This window comes from Sminthopsis crassicaudata, chromosome 6 (genome assembly GCF_048593235.1).
Source record: "Sminthopsis crassicaudata isolate SCR6 chromosome 6, ASM4859323v1, whole genome shotgun sequence".
In the NCBI taxonomy this organism is placed as follows: Eukaryota; Metazoa; Chordata; class Mammalia; order Dasyuromorphia; family Dasyuridae; genus Sminthopsis; species Sminthopsis crassicaudata.
In genome coordinates, this window is record NC_133622.1 from 140,550,481 (window position 1) to 140,569,236 (window position 18,756).

Genomic DNA, 18,756 nt, shown 5'->3' on the forward strand with positions numbered 1-18,756 from the left:
TCTAGCCACTACAAAAAGGGCTGTGTATTAAGAAAAGTTATATGTTCGGATTCACTCCTATAAATAACGCTCTCAGACTCAATTGAAAATGAAAGAAAGTTTTAATTAAATAGGACAAGGTATAGATAGTTTAGATTTGCATAAAAAAACAAATAGAAATAAGAACAATTAACAATATGACAATTATAGCAGATAGAGGAAGAGACTAGATCACCAATTCAAGGGAACCTCAAAAACTGAAATGGCTGGGAGCCCCGTTTCAGCCTCAATCAGCTTGAATTGTGTAAAGATTTTCCCGGGCGAAGTGAACTTCACGCAGGTGAAGCTCAACTATGATTTACAAAGTGGGTTTTTTATATGTTTTCAGACAAAGAAGGCTCCCAGCCAAAACTTATCTATATATTCATGTTGACTAATTCCAAACCCTTGAAGCTTGATGTGTTTCCTTATCAATTGCATATGCACAAGGAGGAAGCCATCCAGCCCTAAGCATAAGCATTTCCAAGAATGGCTAGTTCCTGGTAGCTATTGTCAAGGACATACAGAGTTTATGGAACAGTCAAGTTAGAAGCTCAGGCCTGTTAGATTTGAGTGGGCTTATAAACCTAATATGAAATTTTAATTTCTTATTCAGGCTGCCACAAACATTTTGGCATATACAGGTCCCTTTCCCTTCTTTAGTATTTCTTTGGGAAATAAGCCAAGTAGTAGCACTGCTGGGAAAATAATTCTTTAAAAATTAGAATTAAGCAAATGGAAGTTAATGACTTCATGAAAAATCAAGATACAGTAAAGCAAAATCAAAAAAAAAATAGAAAAAAATTAAATATCCCATTGGAAAAAACAACTGACTTGAAAAAAAAAATCCAGGAGAAATAATTTAAAAATTATTGGTCTATCTTAAAGTTATGATTAAAAAAAAAAAAAAAAGAACCTGGACATCATCCTTCAAGAAATTATTAAGGAACACTGTCATGATATTCTAGAACCAGAGGATAAAATAAACATTGAAAGAATTCACTGATCACCCCCTGAAAGAGATCCCAAAATGAATACTCCAAGGAATATTATAGCCAAATTCTGGAACTCCTGTAAAGTGCTCTCCAAAATGTAATGTTCTCTTGTTCCATTTTTGGGGTGGTTTCTGGAGCAGCCTTCCTTTCAGTTCAAAGTAATCATCACAGTAGTAGTCAGGTGTTAAAATCCAAATCCTTTATTGTCTCTTTCAAAGTCTTGTCTCATTTCCTGGTGCCTGGTTAGCTTTCTTAGAGACCTATCTCTCTCCTTGGTTTTGAGAGCTTGAGCTCTTGCTGCCAGTCCTTTGTCCTCTCTGGCCTCTGCCAGCTTCTCTCTTTGGTTATGAGAGTTTGAGCTCTCACCTGTCTTCTCTGCCCTCAGAATCTCTCTGAATGAACCTGGATGAGGCTCCTAGCTTATATGCTCTACACTGAATATAAACCAATCATTATATCACTAGGAAACCATTATTTGTTGTAGGTTTAAATTAACCATATCGAGCCATGCTAAATTAGATAACCATTGCCTCTATCAATTCCACTGACTTGTAACAATCCTTTGTTTCAAGTTCAAAGTTCTGGCCCATAAAAAACTCCCCAAATCACAGAAAAAGCATTGCAAGCATCCAAAACAAATCATTCAAATACAGTAGAGCCACAGTCAGGATAACACAGGATTTAACAGCTTCTTCATCAAAAAATTGGAGAGATTGGAATATGATATTGCAAAGAACAATGGAGATAGGATTGCAACCAAAATCACCTACCCAAGAACTGAGTATAATCTTTCAGGGAAAAAGTGGATATGCAGTGAAATAGAGGGCTTTCAGCATTCATAATGAAAAGACCAGAGCTAAATAGAAAATTTGATTTTCAAATACAGGACTCTGGAGAAGCATAAGAAGGTAACGAGGAAAGGGATATCATAAGAGACTTAATAAGGTTTATCTATTTATATTCCTACATGGGAGGATAATACTTGTAACTCATAAGAACTTTCTCATTAGGGGCAGTTAGAAGGAGTCTATATAGACAGAGGGCACATGTGTGAAAAGGGATAAAATCTAAAAAAAAATTAAAGGGTAAAAGAGGATTTGTACTGGAACAATAAGAAAGGGAAAGTTGAAGTGGCATAAATTATTTGTCATTATTAAAGAGGCAAGAAAAAGCTTTTACAGTGGAAAGAAAGGGGAGAGAAGAGAGTGAGTGATCCTTACTTGTAAGAATTTGCTCAAAGAGGAAATACTATACTTACTCAATATGTGTATAGAAATATATCTATATATTTCTATAGAAAAGTAAGAAGGGAAGAGGTTTAAGGAAGGGAGGAGGGCGACAGGGGGAGAGGGTGATCAATAGCAAAACACTTTTGAGCAGGATCAGTGTGAAAGGAGAGAGAATAGAATAAATGGGGTAAGGGGTTTGCAGTAGTAATTGGGAAAATAATTTTGAAGCAAGTTTTTCTAATGAAGGCTTCATTTCTCAAATGTTTAGAAAACCGGGTCAAATTTATTAAAAAAAAAAAAAAATATATATATATATATATATATATATATATATATATATATATATATATATATATATATATATATATATATATATATATATACATATGATAGCCATTCCTCTATTGACGGGATCAAAAGACATGAACTAAGCCCAGAGAGCTATAAAATCATGCTTTCCTACTTATTTACCCAACAATACCACTATTAGGCATGAATCCCAAAAGAAACTTTTTAAAAAGGAAAAGGACCTATATGTACAAAAATATTTATAGCAGCTCTCAGGGCAAAGAATTGAAAATTGAGGGGATGTCCATAAATTGAGGACAATTATTTATCCATGAGGAATGGGTAAATAAATTGTGGTATATGATTACGCTAGAATATTATTGTTGTGTGAGAAGTGATGAGCAGAATGCTCCCAGAAAAAAACCTGTAAAGTCCCCATGAATTCAAGCAAAATGAAATATAGTTTGCAAAAAGTATGAGCAATGTTACAGAATGAATGATCCATGACTTCTCTGAAGAACTTATGATTAAAAATGCTATCCATTCCTAGAGAAAGAAGTGATTGGTTTTGAATATAAATTGAAGCATACTTTGTTTTTTATCCTTTTTTTTCTTGAAGGTTTTTTGGTGGTAGGAAAGAGGGGAAAATCTGTTTTCTTTCATAACATGACTTTTATGGAAATGTTTTCTCTAAGTTCATATGCCTTCTTAATGGAGGCTGGAAATAGGAAGGAACAGAAAGAATCTGGAACTCAAAGTTTTAAAAACAAATGTAAAAAATTGTTTTATATGTAACTGGGGAAAATAAAATAAAAATATTTAGAAAAATAAAATTTCTGTGGATTATTGATCCTTTCTGCTCTTCTATATTTCATATGGCATAATTTCTCTGTAATATCTGGATTGACAATTATATGAGGGAGGTTCTTTCCCTTATCCCATATTTTCAATTAAATTTTTTTTAATTAATCAGAAGAGTTGGGGCAAATACATTTTTACCTAGCTGTCAGGTTACATTCCTATCCTTCTTCAGCCACTTTCTAGAAATTCAAATTGCATTTCCCAGCACTATCTTCTTAATAATTTACTTACCAAATCAGCCTTTCTGCTTGGAATTCTCTATTTTCAATTATTTGCATTTTTTCTAGTATTTTTTGGATTAATGAATTAGTTAATCCAGGAAATTATTGTGGTAATAGAAAATGAGCACTAACTATGCAAAAATGGGCAAGTAACAACATTACAGAACCATAGTTTTCTCATCTAAAATGGTGATAATAAAACTTATTTCACAGGGTTGCAGTAAGGACTAGATACGATCATGTTTGTAAACTCAAAATGTTTGTGAAAGAGAATAAAGGTATAAAGACTTGTTATAGAGGTTTACATGCAAACAGGGTATTTTACATTTGATCCTGGAGATAATATGAAACCAATGCAGATTAATGATTTGAGAGAGAAGGATAACATGAGCAACCTATTATCTACTTCTGGAAAATCACTTTGCCAGCTTAGGAGTTAGATGGATTGTAGTGGTAAGAAAAATTATAAAACTAATGCAATAGTTAGGCAGAAACTGATATGGGCCTTAAATAAGATGATACCTGTGTGAGTGGAAAATAGGCATGTAAATTCTAAAGCCTTATGGCAATCTGATGATTTTTTTTCATAATGCATAATACTAGTACTAATACTAGCAACAACAATGACAAGAATAATATTTATAACAAAACAAAGTATCTTAAGATTGTTAAATAACATATATTAGCTTAGCCAATTTCTATAACCATTAAATATGAATAGGATAAAATATGCAGTAAAAATTTATTTGATTTGGTGTGTTTGTCACTTGTAATTTTAACCATTTCTAAAGCAAGTCCTACTTACAGTAAAAATCTCTGTAGATTTTTGCTAAACTGAAACGATTCTAGGATTTAGAATGAAATTTAAAAATGAGATCATCCCAATTCTATATTTTACAATTCAAGACAATGAAACCCAGAGAACTGAGACATTTTTTAAAGTAGGACATTAAGGAACAGGACTATAATTCATATCAACATCCTCTGGTCCCAAATCCAGTAGTCTCCCAACTTTTTGATAAATCTGACTCTTTAATTCCATTAATTTTTGGTAACAGTATGAATTACCCTATTAGTTACTAATGGCTCCTTTGTTTTTTGTTTGTTTCAATAAATTGGCTTTCTGGCATAACTTACCCTATAAACTTCCTGAATCTGCATAAAATGCATTTTCTTATGGTTTTAAATATGATTATGTAGGTTTTAAAATAGTTGTCTTTCTCTTCTTGATTTTATCTTTTGAAAACTGAATGCATATTGTGTGGAGGGAGACTGTCAAAAATTCCTCTCCATAGTTTTGGGGAAAGCTGTTGTGAGAATTAGTGATTAAACTCCTTTGACAATAGTTAAACCAGAACATGATCTCTAAATTCTCTTACAGTTCTCTTATTATATAGGTGTAACATGCCCAATATGATGTTAATCAGATTGTGTTCAAACTACATTTAAAATTCAGATCAATAGTAGATTTTTAATAAATACTTTTTGGTTGATTGACTATTCTTTTGTTTACCAACAAATAGTGTGAAATCCAGCCATTTTAGCTACACTTACTTGGGCAGGAAGACATAAAAATTCATGGTATGAATTCATACATCATCAGAGCCATTTTGCTCCTGATCAACATATCTCTAGACAGGAGAGAATATTTTTAGCTTCTTAAGTTAAAGATATAGTGATCTTTAAAAATTCTTGAGAGGAAATAATCACTGTATGTATACTAGTACTGGGTAAATAAAAACTTTCTTAACTAAGCTCAAAGTACCATCCCATGAAAGGAGAAAATCAAATTGTAAATGACTAAGATTTCTGTGTCCTACCTAGCTTTGATGACTATACTGGCATCAGTGATACAACCAAGCATCACTAGTCCTGAAACATAATGTTCCTATTGCCCTGGGCATTTTAAGAACTCTATCAATGTATGTTGTTTTTTTCAGTGGATTAACATGCTAACCTTTTTTCTGACCAGCAGGTGGTGAAGTCCCTTATACAACCCTAGCCACTCGAATGATGATGGGAGCTTGGTGGCTCTTTGCATTGATTGTCATCTCATCATATACAGCTAACCTTGCAGCTTTCCTCACCATCACACGAATTGAAAGCTCCATCCAGTAAGTAGAAACAAAGGATGCTGGTAGATGATGATTGATGATGATGATGATGATAATGATAGGTAATCACCATCAACATCATTTTAATTCTACTAAGTTATTGAAATACTTGTGTTATTTCATGAATTAAAAATAAAAATAGTATACAATAATTAGAATCTGTATGGCATCTTAAGGTTTGCAAAGTATTTTTACAGACATTATCTCATCAGGTCTTTAATAACTCTGGTAGATAGATACTATTATTTCCATTTCATAGATGAGAAAATTGAGATTGAGAGGTTAAAGAACTTGCCTAGAATAGCATAGTTAGTAAGTATCTGAGAACACATTTTGAATTTAGTTCTTCCTGACTCTTTATCCAGCAGTCTAGCTGGATAAAGGGTGGAAAATATGGGTATGCCATGTTTATAGAAACCTGGCTAGGGTGGATAGTGTCTGTATATATACATTTCTCTGAGAGGAATGCAATTGGGCATGATATTTTAGATTTTTCTCTTTTTTTAAACAATATTGCTTTTTCCATTTTCAATGATACTTTTTATCTTTTTTAAATTATGGTTTTAATAATATAAACATTTAGGTATAGAGAATATACTCTGAACTAAAATGATGATCTTATTCATTTTTAAAATCAATATTTTAGACATTTTTGAAGGAGGTATTTTCATACTTCTTGGGCAATTCAGTCTCTGTGATAGTATTTTGAGAAGACAATCAACATTATGAAATGATTTTGAAATTGGTTTAAAGATTAACTGATTATTTGAGGAGAATATAATTTCATGATTCTAAATACACCAAAAGGAGCATGCCAGTGAGTACTAGAAAATAAAACTATATTTAAAGGGACTATACAAAATACACCATATCTGGTGCTTTACTCAGACCATATTAACCTCCAGCTATGTATCAAGAGATTTTTTTAATAATCTGGCTTTCTACTTCTATCACTGTGTTCTCACAGAAGCTCAGTAATGTTTCATTAATTACTATTGTAGCACAAAATTAGAATATTTTGAGTCCATTGAGGATCTAAGTTACCTTGGCAGAAAAACATAGCTCTTTTTTAAAAAAATAATTTAAAGGTTAACAAATAACCATTAAACCATTCATTTGCTACAAATTATTACAAAAATAGAAACAGAATTGTAGTTACCTCTAAAAGCTACTGATGTGTTTTTCACCATCAATTGTGAGCAAATTGAAAATTTAATGTAGGAATATAAATTATAATTGATAGGGGCTATCATTCATATAAGAACATTATGCTAATTACTAATCCTCAAATCAGAGCAAATGTCAAGTAATTTATAAGGTGATGGTAATAGTATTAAATAATGCTTACTTTTTTCCTATTATGGCCTATGCTAAGAATTTAAAACAGAAATATTAAGTGGTTTATATAAGAATACCATGAATGGATTCATGCCACACTGAAATTCCATCTCCATATTGCAAGGAAGACATGTATGAAAGTGTATGATTTCTAAATCCTCTCATATTTAAATATTTTGAAATACATTTTAATTTTTTTTACATTTTAAAATTACTAATATATTCAAACCTCCAAGACTCTGGTAAGAAAAAGCAATTAGATATCCTCATAATTAAAACATCAAATTACTCCAAATGAATTTTTCAAATCAATCCAATCCAGTGGACATTTCTTTAATTCTTATTTGATAGACTAGGATAGTCTCATATTCCTCTCTGATTCTAGCTGTCTCACAGTTGGTTAATTTAAAATAAGGAAAGAATCTAGCAGTGGAAAATACTTTGCCATCCTTTGTATCTCTCAAACTCACTTTTTTCTTCTGTTTCCTTTTTGTGCCAACTGACATTTTTTACAAGTCACCAGGGGATGTGATAAAATGCCATTCTTTCTAATCTTATATACATCCTGATTTAACAGAGCAAAGTTAGATCAGAATATAGGTGAGGGGAAAGATCCCTGTTCCCATATAAAACAAGCAAAAGTTTATATTTCACTTTTGCTTCAAAACACCATTGCCAAACATACTTCTAGGAAAAGCTCTGAGATTTTCACAGACCAATTTGTCTTACAAAATTATTTTCCAAATGGAATCAGGGACATATCTTAATTTCTTTAACCTATTTATTTCATTTCTCTCTTATATTGGAAGGATGTGACAGTATCTATTCTTCCTAGCTAGCATTTTCTGTAAAATTGGCATATTAGTACCAATCTTACTCCATTTCCAGAATAATTTCCACCAAGCAGAAATAGCAAAGTATATAAAAATAGGATATGCCATCTAAGGAGAGAAAAATTACTTTCTTTGGCTAGATGATTGATATAAATTCTTCATGTTTTAGAAGGAGAAATCAAATCTATTTCTTTGTAAGGATTTGAATAATTGTTATAGAATTAATTACACTCTATGCTCAAAATCAGTAGAGCTAATTCTCCATTTGTCATTTTTTTCAAGAACAAAAACTCAAAAATTTTTCCCACCCTCACCCTCACCCCTAATTATCCCCAGAGTGGTAATCAACCATGACTTGGAGATGGGAAACAAACAAAAAAAAAGAAAAACAAGAATTTAATTTCCATTTCCCTTCATGATACAACAGTCAACATACCATATTCTGTTCCATGATGTAATGTCACATAACAGATTGGCATAGTTGGAGAAGGTGTTTCCAATATCCTGATCAGCTCCTAGAAGAAAAATACTGTTGCTCCAAGTCCCTGATAGCAATTTTGTTATCTCACTTTCATTAAACAACATTTGGCTAGTTGCTTTCTAATGCATGTGAAATGGAGCAGCCTTTTCTCTAGTGGCAGCCCCCCTGAATGGGGATAGTGCCAATTGGAGCTTCACTACAAAGATGCTGGTGAAATTTCTTTTGTTATAAGTCACAGAACAACTTCAAACAAGGCCAATTTTTTCATTTATTCATAGTAACCATTATCTAAATAAAGTCCACACTAGAACAATTGTATAATTAATATCTTTAGACTGAGAATTATCATTACTATTGAGCACCTTATGCATGTAAATAAGTCTGATTCTTTATTCAAATAAGATTTCAATTCACCACCATGTACTTTGTTGTACTGTATTCACTTGTTCAAACTTTATGATAGGGTTATTATTGTTTTATATTGTGTATGGATTTGTGTGTGTGTGTGGATTTGCTTTTGCCCAGACATATGATTTCAATGAGGTATCATGGTAGAAAGAGTTTGGATTAAAAACTTAAAAGACTTTGGATTTAAAAACTACTTCTGATACATATAACCTGAATAACACTGAGCAAGTCATTTTTTTTCTCTCAGAATCAGAGATTTCTCATCATTAAAATGATGAAGTTGGAAAATATGGCCTCAGAGATCCCTTTTGGCACTGAATTTATGACCCAGTGATTCCTTTTCTTGATGCTTACCAGAAACTAGAGTACTGTATGGTTGAATCACTTGCACACATCACATAGCAAATATGTCAGAGGTAGATTTTTGTTATTTTTCATTCCTTCAATTGGGCCTGACTCTTCATGACCCTGTGAACTATGGCACACCAGGCCCTTCTATCCTCTAGTATTTCTCCAAGACTGTGCAAGTTCATGATTATTATTTCCATGACACTTTTCATCTATCTCATCCTCTGCCATTCCCTTTTAACCTTTTGTCTTCAATCTTTTCCAACATTAGGGTCTTTTCCAATGAGTCCCATCTTCTCATTATGTGACCAAAGTATTTAAACTTCAGGGTCATTACTCCACTTTCCAGTGAATAAACTGATTTGTTCTCCCTGCTATCCAAAAGGACTCTCAAAAGTCTTCTTTAGCACCACAATTAAAAATCATTAATACTGCAGCATTCTACTTTCCTGATAATTAGACTTACAGCCATACATTGCTACTAGGAAAATCATAGCTTTGACTATATTGATTTTTATTTGATTAGGTAATGTCGCTGATTTTTAGCACGTTCTACAGATTTGCCATAATTCCCCCTCCAAGGAACAAGCATCTTTAATTTCATGGCTGCAGTCAGTATCTTCAATAATCTTTGAGCCCAAGAATATAAAATCTACCAATGCTTTCTTCTCTTTCTATTTGTCAGGGAGTGATGCAATCAGTTGTTATGATTTTTGTTTTTTAATGTTAAGCTTTAAGCCAACTTTTACAGTTCCCTCTTTTATCCTTATCAAGAGCCTTAATTCTTCTTTACTTTCTGCCATCACATTGGTATCATTTACACATCTTAATTCCTGCCTTTGTTTCATCTAGTCTACCATTCCTCATGATGTACTACTCTGCATAACAGTTAAATAAATTTAGCCTTGACATACTCCTTTTCCAATGTTCAACCAATCAGTTGTTTTATGTTTGGTTCTAACTATTGCTTCTTGACCTACATACAAGCTCCTTAGGAGACAGGTAAGTTGTTCTGGAACTCTCATCTCTTTGAGGATTTGCCATATTTTGTTGTGATCTATAAAGTCTAAGGCTTTAATTTAGTTAATGAAACAGAAGTAGATATGTTTTTCTGGAACTCCTTTGCTTTCCCTTTTAACATTGCCCAAAAGTAGAATTGGGCTAATCCTATGCTGGAAAGCCTCACCCTAATTTTGTTAGGTTTGTTATTATGTAGAATTCTTTCAAGAATGGGTTCGACTAGAAAGCTACTGAGAGGCCTTTCAGTTCTCAAAATCCTGAGATTTTATGACATGAATTTTTACACTGTTCCATATAACACCCTGATCTTCATTCATTCACATTTTTCAATTCTTTGGCCACTCAGTTCTCTGCCAGGTGATCATCTCTCTACATCAGCCATAAACTTCTTTTCCCAATTTGACCTCTTTGTAAACAACTTCAACTATATGCTGTCCCCTTCTCTTTGTTCCTTGGTTATATCATTAAGTGTACTAAGTCTTAGCTTTAGATCACTCCCACCACCACTGCCTTTTCTCCTACACACATGCTTCTGAGCAAAGGTAGAGAAAAATCATGCAATCCTTTAAACTGGGTCCACTAAAATTTTATGTTGCTTAATATCAACAAGATCCTTATGGCTGCTAGACAATCTTTCTACACTTCCCTAATCAACTAAATATTCCACAACAACTCTTCCAAATATTTTCTTCTCTTCTTAACACTCTCATAGCACTATATCAGCTAAGAATCTTGCCAAATATTTTAATGAAAAATTTGAGACTAGTTTCCAAAAAATACTCCCTCTTCCCCCTTCTCCTCATTTCAGATCAGTCAGATGCTTTCTGTCACTATCTTCTTCTTCTTCACCTTAATCACATGAAAAGATAGCCCTATTCTAAGGCAAAGATCTTCTCTACCTGCACAACTGATCCCATTCTGTCCCACGTCTAACAGATTGTCCCCACTTAATATCCATTACTTATCTTGAATCTTTTCTTATCTGCTGGCTTCTTCTATACTGCCTATAAATAGGTTCATATCTCAAAAAAACAATATAATAATTTTAAAAACTACAACAAAATGTTTTCACTTGATCCTTTTATCCCCACTATCATTTCATATCTCTTCTGCTTTCTGTGGCTAAAATTTTGAGAATGCTATGTACAATACATATCTCCACTTCCTATCTTCTCATTGTCTTTTAACTCTCTATAATATGGTCTCTGATTTCATTACTCTCCCAAAACTCCTCTGTCCAAAGTTAAAAATGATTTCATAATTGCTAAACTTGCTCATCCTGCTTGACTTTTATTGACCTCTGTGCATCTTTAACCCTGTCAATCACCCTCTTCTCCTTGTACTCTATTCTTTCAAGTTATCAGCATATTATTCTCTGCTGGTTCTCCTCCTATCTAAGCACTCCTCTGTCTCTATTTCTGTATTCCCATCAAGATTACTCACATTAACTGTAGATGTCCCATAGAGCTCTGGTCTGGGCTTTCTTTTCTACTCATTTTCTTCTCCTTTTATACTACTTCACCTGCTAATTTCATCAGCTTCCATGAATTGAATTTTCATCTCTATAATGATGATTCTCAAATCTTCCTATCTTGCCCCAAATTTCTGCTAACTTCAAATCTTACATCTTCACCTGCTTTTAAAACATCTCAAATTGAATACCCAGCATAGATATCTTAAATTCAAAATATTCATAACAGAACTATTACCTTTATTTATTTCTCATTCTCCCGACTTCTAAACTTCCTTCTTACAGTAAGGGACACCACCATCCTCCCAGTCCCTTAGAATGAATAATCTTTCACTACTCACTATATCATTCCCACCATATCCAGTTAATTGCCAGTGCTGTCAAATTCACCCTTTAAACATCTCTCATACATCGTTCCTTTTCTCCTGTAAATATTACTAACAAGCTGGTAAGGATTCTTATTTCCTCACATCTAGACTATTGAAATAACATGCTAATTAATCAGCCTGCCACAAGTCTCTCCCCACAACAGTCTTTCATTCATCTGTCAAAATGTCTTTGTTGCCACACAATAAACTTTACAGGAACTTTACAGATTTCTTATCATTTTTAGAACCAAATACAAAATCTTCTTTTGACATTCAAAACCTTTCATAATCTAGCGCCTGATCCTACACCAAAGAAAAATTGTTGTTGTTGTCTATTCCCTCATCCTTGAAGCAGATTAATGACATCAGGAGTAAAATGTCTTGATTTGCATGTGAGTTGAACTTGAGTGAGACAGAACCACATAAAGTCATCAGCCTTGCCCTCTACTCCAGAATCATCAGAATTCAATGGCAAAATAAAAGTCCAGATAACTGGTCCAGGAAAAGAGAAGTAACAACTTGGTAAAAAGAGGTACAAAAAAATACTAAAGAAAATAACAAATCAAAAAAACAGAATTAGCCTATAGTAAAAGAGTAAGAAGGTCACACAAATCTATTGAAGAAGCTCTCTCACCCCCACATAGTTATAATTAGTCGACAAATCTTGTTGATTCTATTTTCAAAATATTTCTCATATCTACTCTCTTCTCTCTACTAACTTGGCTATTCTCTATCTTTCATCAGCTTTGATTAGACAATTATAATAGCCTCTTAATTGGGCTTCCTCCATGTGAATAATTTTTTTTCTAGATTGCTGCCATTAAAGTACAAATCTGTTTGCTATTACTAAAGCACTAATGTGACTGTATCACTCCCCTGCTTAAAACAAACCAAAAAGAAGAAGAAAAAGAAGAAGAAGGAAGAGGAGGAGAAGGAGGAAAAGGAGGAGGAGGAGGAGGAGGAGGAGACTCTAGTGGTTATCCCTAGAACAAAATAAATATGCAAGTGTATCACTTACCTTCACTAATTATGTCGCTTCAGCCTGTTTCTCCAGATTTATTATACAATGTTTCCCTTTCACCGTAGGTCCCAGCCAATCATATGCATGCATGTTACTCACATGTAACATTTTAATCTTTCATTTATATGTTTTCCTTAGAATTCAGAGTTTCTTTTGATGGTCAGAACAGAGTTAAGTGCTACTTGATGTTGTTGATGATTGTGATATTCCTGTATTTTTTGCTACCTCTTCCACACAACTTTGTACTTATCTTGTATATTATTTTATGTTATGTTATTTCCTCCCAATAAAATAACAGCTCCTTTGTAGGATTACAAGGTGAGAACTCAGGTTGTCTGGACAATTACAAGGTGAGAACTCAGACTGACTTGACAGTTCTCTGGCTTAGATCTTTGGTTCGGGCCTTTAAAGGGAGTTTACACCTTAGGACTTCTAAGAGGAGCAAGTTCATTGGTTGAAGTATTTTCTCCCACAAGCCCTTGCGTTCTCACACACCCAATCTCTGGGAGGATAAAAGAAGACACCATTGAGCAAGGGAGAAGTCTTTACTCTAGGTCAGAGTTGGCGGCCGAGAGATTGAGTTGAGACAGAAGATCTCCTCCCAGAGAAGGATCAGCAGTTTCTGGAGACAACAGAACATTACATATTGGCGTCCACAATATGGGGCAAGGACTTTTGCTTATCCTGACAAGGACTTATTCTGAGCCCTTCAGAGGAGCTAGACTTGACCTTCGCACTCCTTGAGGACAAATTCTATTTTATTTTTACCTTTTTATTATCAAACTAACACAGTGCCTGACACTTAAAATGATTCATATCAAATGCTTATTGAATATAGTGTAGCTTTATGTTATCTGCCATTTTGATGTTTTGATAAGTTGTTGATGAGTTCCATCTCTTATCCAAGTCAATTATGAAAATATCAAATAGCACAGAGCCCAGAAAATTTCCTTGATGTATTCTTCTGGAAATAGCCCTTCATTTTAATATAGATTCAGTGATGATGAAACAACTCTGAAAATTTTGGCCATTCAGCACTACTTATAGCCAAACTTAATTGTACTATTATTTAACTCATATTACTTAATCTTGTCTATAAAAATACCTAAAATGTAGTCAAATCTTTCCTGTCATGCAGATATGTTATTTAAATAGCCTTCCTCTAATCTGTTAATCAAAACAAGGGGAGGAAGTGGTTACAGCAGAATGATCTGTTCTTGATGAAACTATGCTAGTTGTTAGTAATCACTCTCCTTACTAAATGTTCACTAACCACCCATTTAATATTTTGTATGATATTTCAAGGAATGGAAGTAAAGTTTAATTGCCTATATTTTAAAATTTCATCTTTCCCCATCATCTTCCTTTAAGGTGAATTTTAGTATGGAATTGCTTCAGGTTAGGTGTAAAGTATGAAAAGATGCTCCAAATCATTATTAATCAGAGCAATGCAAATTAAGACAACTCTGAGATACCACTACACACCTGTCAGATTGGCTAGGATGACAGGAAAAGATAATGCTGAATGTTGGAGGGGATGTGGGAAAATTGGGACACTGATACATTGTTGGTGGAATTGTGAATACATCCAGCCATTCTGGTTAGACATAGTTTCCATAGTTTCTTCATCCCAAAATTGTCTATTCATATCCTTTGACCATTTATCAATTGGAGAATAGCTTGATTTCTTATAAATTAGTCAATTCTCTACTTTTTTTTTGGAAATGAGGCCTTTATCAGAACCTTTGGCTATAAAAATATTTTCCCAGTTTATTGTTTCCCTTCTAATCTTGTCTGCATTAGTTTTGTCTGAACAAAAGCTTTTCAATTTGATACAATAAAAATTTCTATTTTGTAATCAATAATGATCTCTAGTTCTTCTTTGGTCACAAATTTCTTCCTCTTCCATAGGTCTCAGAGGTAAACTATCCTATGTTCTTCTAAAATATTTATAATTTCATTCTTTATGCCTAAATCATGAACCCATTTTTGACCTTATCTTGATTTACGGTGTTAAATATGGGTCAATGACTAGTTTCTGCCATACTAATTTCCAATTTTCCCAGCAGTTTTTATCAAACAGTAAATACTTATTGCAAAAGTTGGGGACTTTGGGTTTGTCAAACACTGGATTATTAAAGTAATTGACTATTTTGTCCTTTGAACCTAACCTATTCCAGTGATAAACTAATCTATTTCTTAGCCAATACCAAATGGTAACCGCAGCTTGATAATATAGCTTTAGATCAAATACAGTTACTTCTTATTCCAAAAGTTGGGATCTTTGGGTTTGTCAAACACTAGATCATTAAAGTTATTGACTGTTTCATACTTTGAACTTAACCTATTCCACTGATCAACTAGTGTATTTCTTAGATAATACCAAATGGTTTTGGTAACTGGTGATTTATAATATAATTTTAGATCTGGTAGAGCTAGGCCACCTTCATTTGATTTTTTTTTTCATTAGTTCCCTTGAAAATCTTGACCTTTTTTTCTTCCAGATAAATTTTGTTGTTATTTTTTCTAGGTCATTAAAATAGTTTCTTGGGAGTCTTATTGGTATAGTACTAAATAAATAAATTAGTTTAGGTAGCATTGTCATTTTTCTTATATTTGCTCACCCTATCCAAGAGCACTTAATTTTCCACTTCGTAAGGTCTGACTTTATTTCTGTAAAAAGTGTTTTGTAATTTTGCTGATGTAATTCCTCATTTTAACTTGGCAGATAGATTCCCAAATATTTTATACTATCTGCAGTTACTTTAAATGGAATTTCTCTTTGTAACTGTTGAATTTTGTTAGTGATATATAAGAGTGCTTATGACTTATGTAGGTTTATTTTGTATCCTTCAACTTTACTAAAGGTGTGGATTATTTCTAATAGCTTTTTAGTAGAATCTTTGGTTTAGTGTTTGATTGGGAGTTTTCAATTTGGTCTTTTTCTAGCTTTTTAAGTTGCTAAAAAAAATATTCCCCTTATTACCACGTTGGCTACATCCCATGAATTTTGGTGCGATATCTCATTGTTGTCATTTTCTTGGGTGAAATTATTAATTGTGTCTATGATTTGCTGTTTCATCCAATAATTTTTTAGGATGAAATTATTTAGTTTCCAATTACTTTTTGGTCTGTTTAGCCCTAGGTTTTTGTTGAATGTAGTTTTTATTGCATTGTGATCTGAAAAGAAAGCATTTACTATTTCTGACTTTCTGCATTTAATTTTGAGGTCCTTATGTCTCAATATATGGTCAATTTTTGTATAGTTCCATGAACTACTGAGAAGAAAGTGTACTCCTTTTTGTCTCCATTTACTTTTCTCCAAAAAGCTATCATACCTAACTTTTCTAATATTCTATTTACCTCTTTAATTTCTTTCTTCTTTGTTTTGTGGTTTGATTTATCTAATTCTGAGAGGGCAAGGTTGAGATCTCTCACTATTTTAGTTTTGCTGTCTATTTCTTCTTGCAACCCTCTTAACTTCTCCTTTAGGAAGTTAGATGCTATACCCCTTGTTGCATATATGTTTAGTATTGATGTTGCTTCATTGTCTATGCTACTTTTTAGCAAGATATAGCTTCCTTCCTTATCTCTTTTAAGTAGATCAATTTCTGCTTTTGCTTGATCTGAGATAAGGATGGCAACCCCTGCTTTTTTGACTTTACCTGAAGCATAATAGATTCTGCTCCAGACTCTTACCTTTATTCTGTATATATCAACTTGCTTCAAGTGTGTTTCCTCTAAATAATATATATTGTAGGATTCTGGCTTTTAATCCAGTCTGCTATCCGCCTCTTGCTTTATGGGAGAGTTCATCCCATTCACATTTATGGTTAAAATTACTAATTCTTTATTTCCTGCCATCTTATTATCCCCAGATTCTGTTTTTTTTTTTTTTTTTTCTTAACCCTCTTCCCCTCTTCCCCAATATTAAACTTATGGGCATCACTTGCCTCACATAGCTCTCCCTCTTTAGAATCCCTCCTAGCTCCTCTGAATCCCTTCCCCTTTATTGTGCCTTTCCTTTATTATTCTATTCCTTTTTCCTTTTCCTCTCCCACTTTTTAATGAGCTAAGAGAAGTTTCTCTGTAAACCAAATATGTCAATTATTTTCTCTTTGAGTCAAATCACATAATGTTAGGATTCTTACAAGGTACTAAGTCACTGGAATGAATAGAGACAATAATTATCTAATTTATCATTGTTCGGTATGCTTGATCTGACCCTACAAGGAGATGTTATGAGCCAGAACTTGAAACAAGGTACTAAGGGATAGACTTGAAGATGGCGGCGTGGAGGCAGACAGCGGCTTGAGCTCTGTGTTTTCTCTCAGGACTTACCTCATGACAAGCCTCAGAGTGAATGCTTGACCAGAAAAGAAACCCACAAATAATCACCAAGAGGAAACATCCTTGAAATTTGCCAGAGAAGGTCTGTGTTTGCTCCAGGAAGGGTCAAACAGACTGGGCACAGACTGAGGGCAGGCAAGCCAGAGCGAGACAAGCAGCTCACTCAGCTCAAACTGGAGGGGGGAGGGGTACGATCTCTGCCGTTTCTGCCAAAAGACTTTTACAGCAGTGTGGATATTCCATCTTGGCAGCAAGCCAGGAGCAGTGGAGAGGTATAAACATCAGAGGTGAAGAATAAAACCCCAGAAAGCTAGCATCTCTCAGAACCGGCCACCCCCAACCCCCACCTGGAGTGATTCAGCACTTTCTCAGAGCCTCAGAGTGCAGACACAGCAGAGCCAATTGCTGTTCTGTTAGTGCCTCTCTGCTGCCCTAGCCCCAGTATGTAGAGGAAGCCAATTAACATCATCCAGCCCCAGCCCCCTACAAAACAGAACAATTGTTTCTCTTGTCAATTTGTTTTCTTCCATTCCTCTCTTGACAAAATGAACAAAAAACTCAAAAGGGCTCTAACCATTGATAGCTTCTGTCTGGAGAGAGAGCAGACTTCAAATACTGAGGAGACTAAAAACAGACTGTCCCCAGAGGAATCCCCTAAGGGGGATATGATCTGCTCCTCAATACAAAAGAAACTCATAGAGGAAATCAAAAAGGCTCTCACAAGAGAGCTAAAAGAGAAATGGTAAAAGGAAAGGGAAGCTTGGAAAGAGCCTGGAGAAGTCATCCAGAGTAGATTAAGAGATCAAATCATTGAGAAATAAAATTAGTGAATTAGAAAAGGTAAACAACTCCAAGGAAAACAGGATTAGTGAGCTGGATAAAGAAATCAGATCTCTAAAAATTAAAATGGATAAAATGGGAAAAAATTCCATAGAAGATAAAAACACAATTGGACAATTACAAAAAGATATTTAAAAAGTGAGTGAAGAAAATGCATCATTGAAAATTAGACTCGAACAAGTAGAAATGAATGACTCAAGGAGAAACCAAGAGGTAGTCAAGCAAAACCAGAGAAATGAAACAATTGAAAAGAATGTCAAGTACCTTATTAGAAAGACAAGAGACATGGAAACAGATCCAGGAGAGACAATTTGAGAATAATCGGACTCCCTGAAAAATGTGAGGAAAAAAAGAGCTTGGACACTATTTTCGAGGAAATTATCAAAGTGAACTGCCCAGATGTTTTGGAAACAGAGGGTAAAATAGACATTGAAAAAATTCAACGATCACCTACTGAAAGGGACCCTAAAATCAAAACACCAAGAAATATAGTGGCCAAATTCAAAAACCATCAGACAAAGGAAAAAATATTGGAAGCTGCTTGAAAAAAGC

The 18,756-nt window shown here is 33.8% G+C and overlaps 1 protein-coding gene across 4 annotated transcripts in view; it reads left to right on the forward strand.

Annotated features, from left to right (window-relative positions):
- Positions 1–18,756, forward strand: part of GRID2 (glutamate ionotropic receptor delta type subunit 2) — a 1,921,766-nt gene that overhangs the window by 1,575,763 nt on the left and 327,247 nt on the right. For 3 of the 4 annotated variants that reach the window (XM_074276291.1, XM_074276293.1, XM_074276294.1), the window contains one exon: positions 5,585–5,726. In XM_074276291.1, coding sequence (XP_074132392.1) covers positions 5,585–5,726 — 142 coding nt within the window. The remainder of the gene's footprint in view (positions 1–5,584; positions 5,727–18,756) is intronic. The other variant, XM_074276292.1, reaches the window with a different exon arrangement.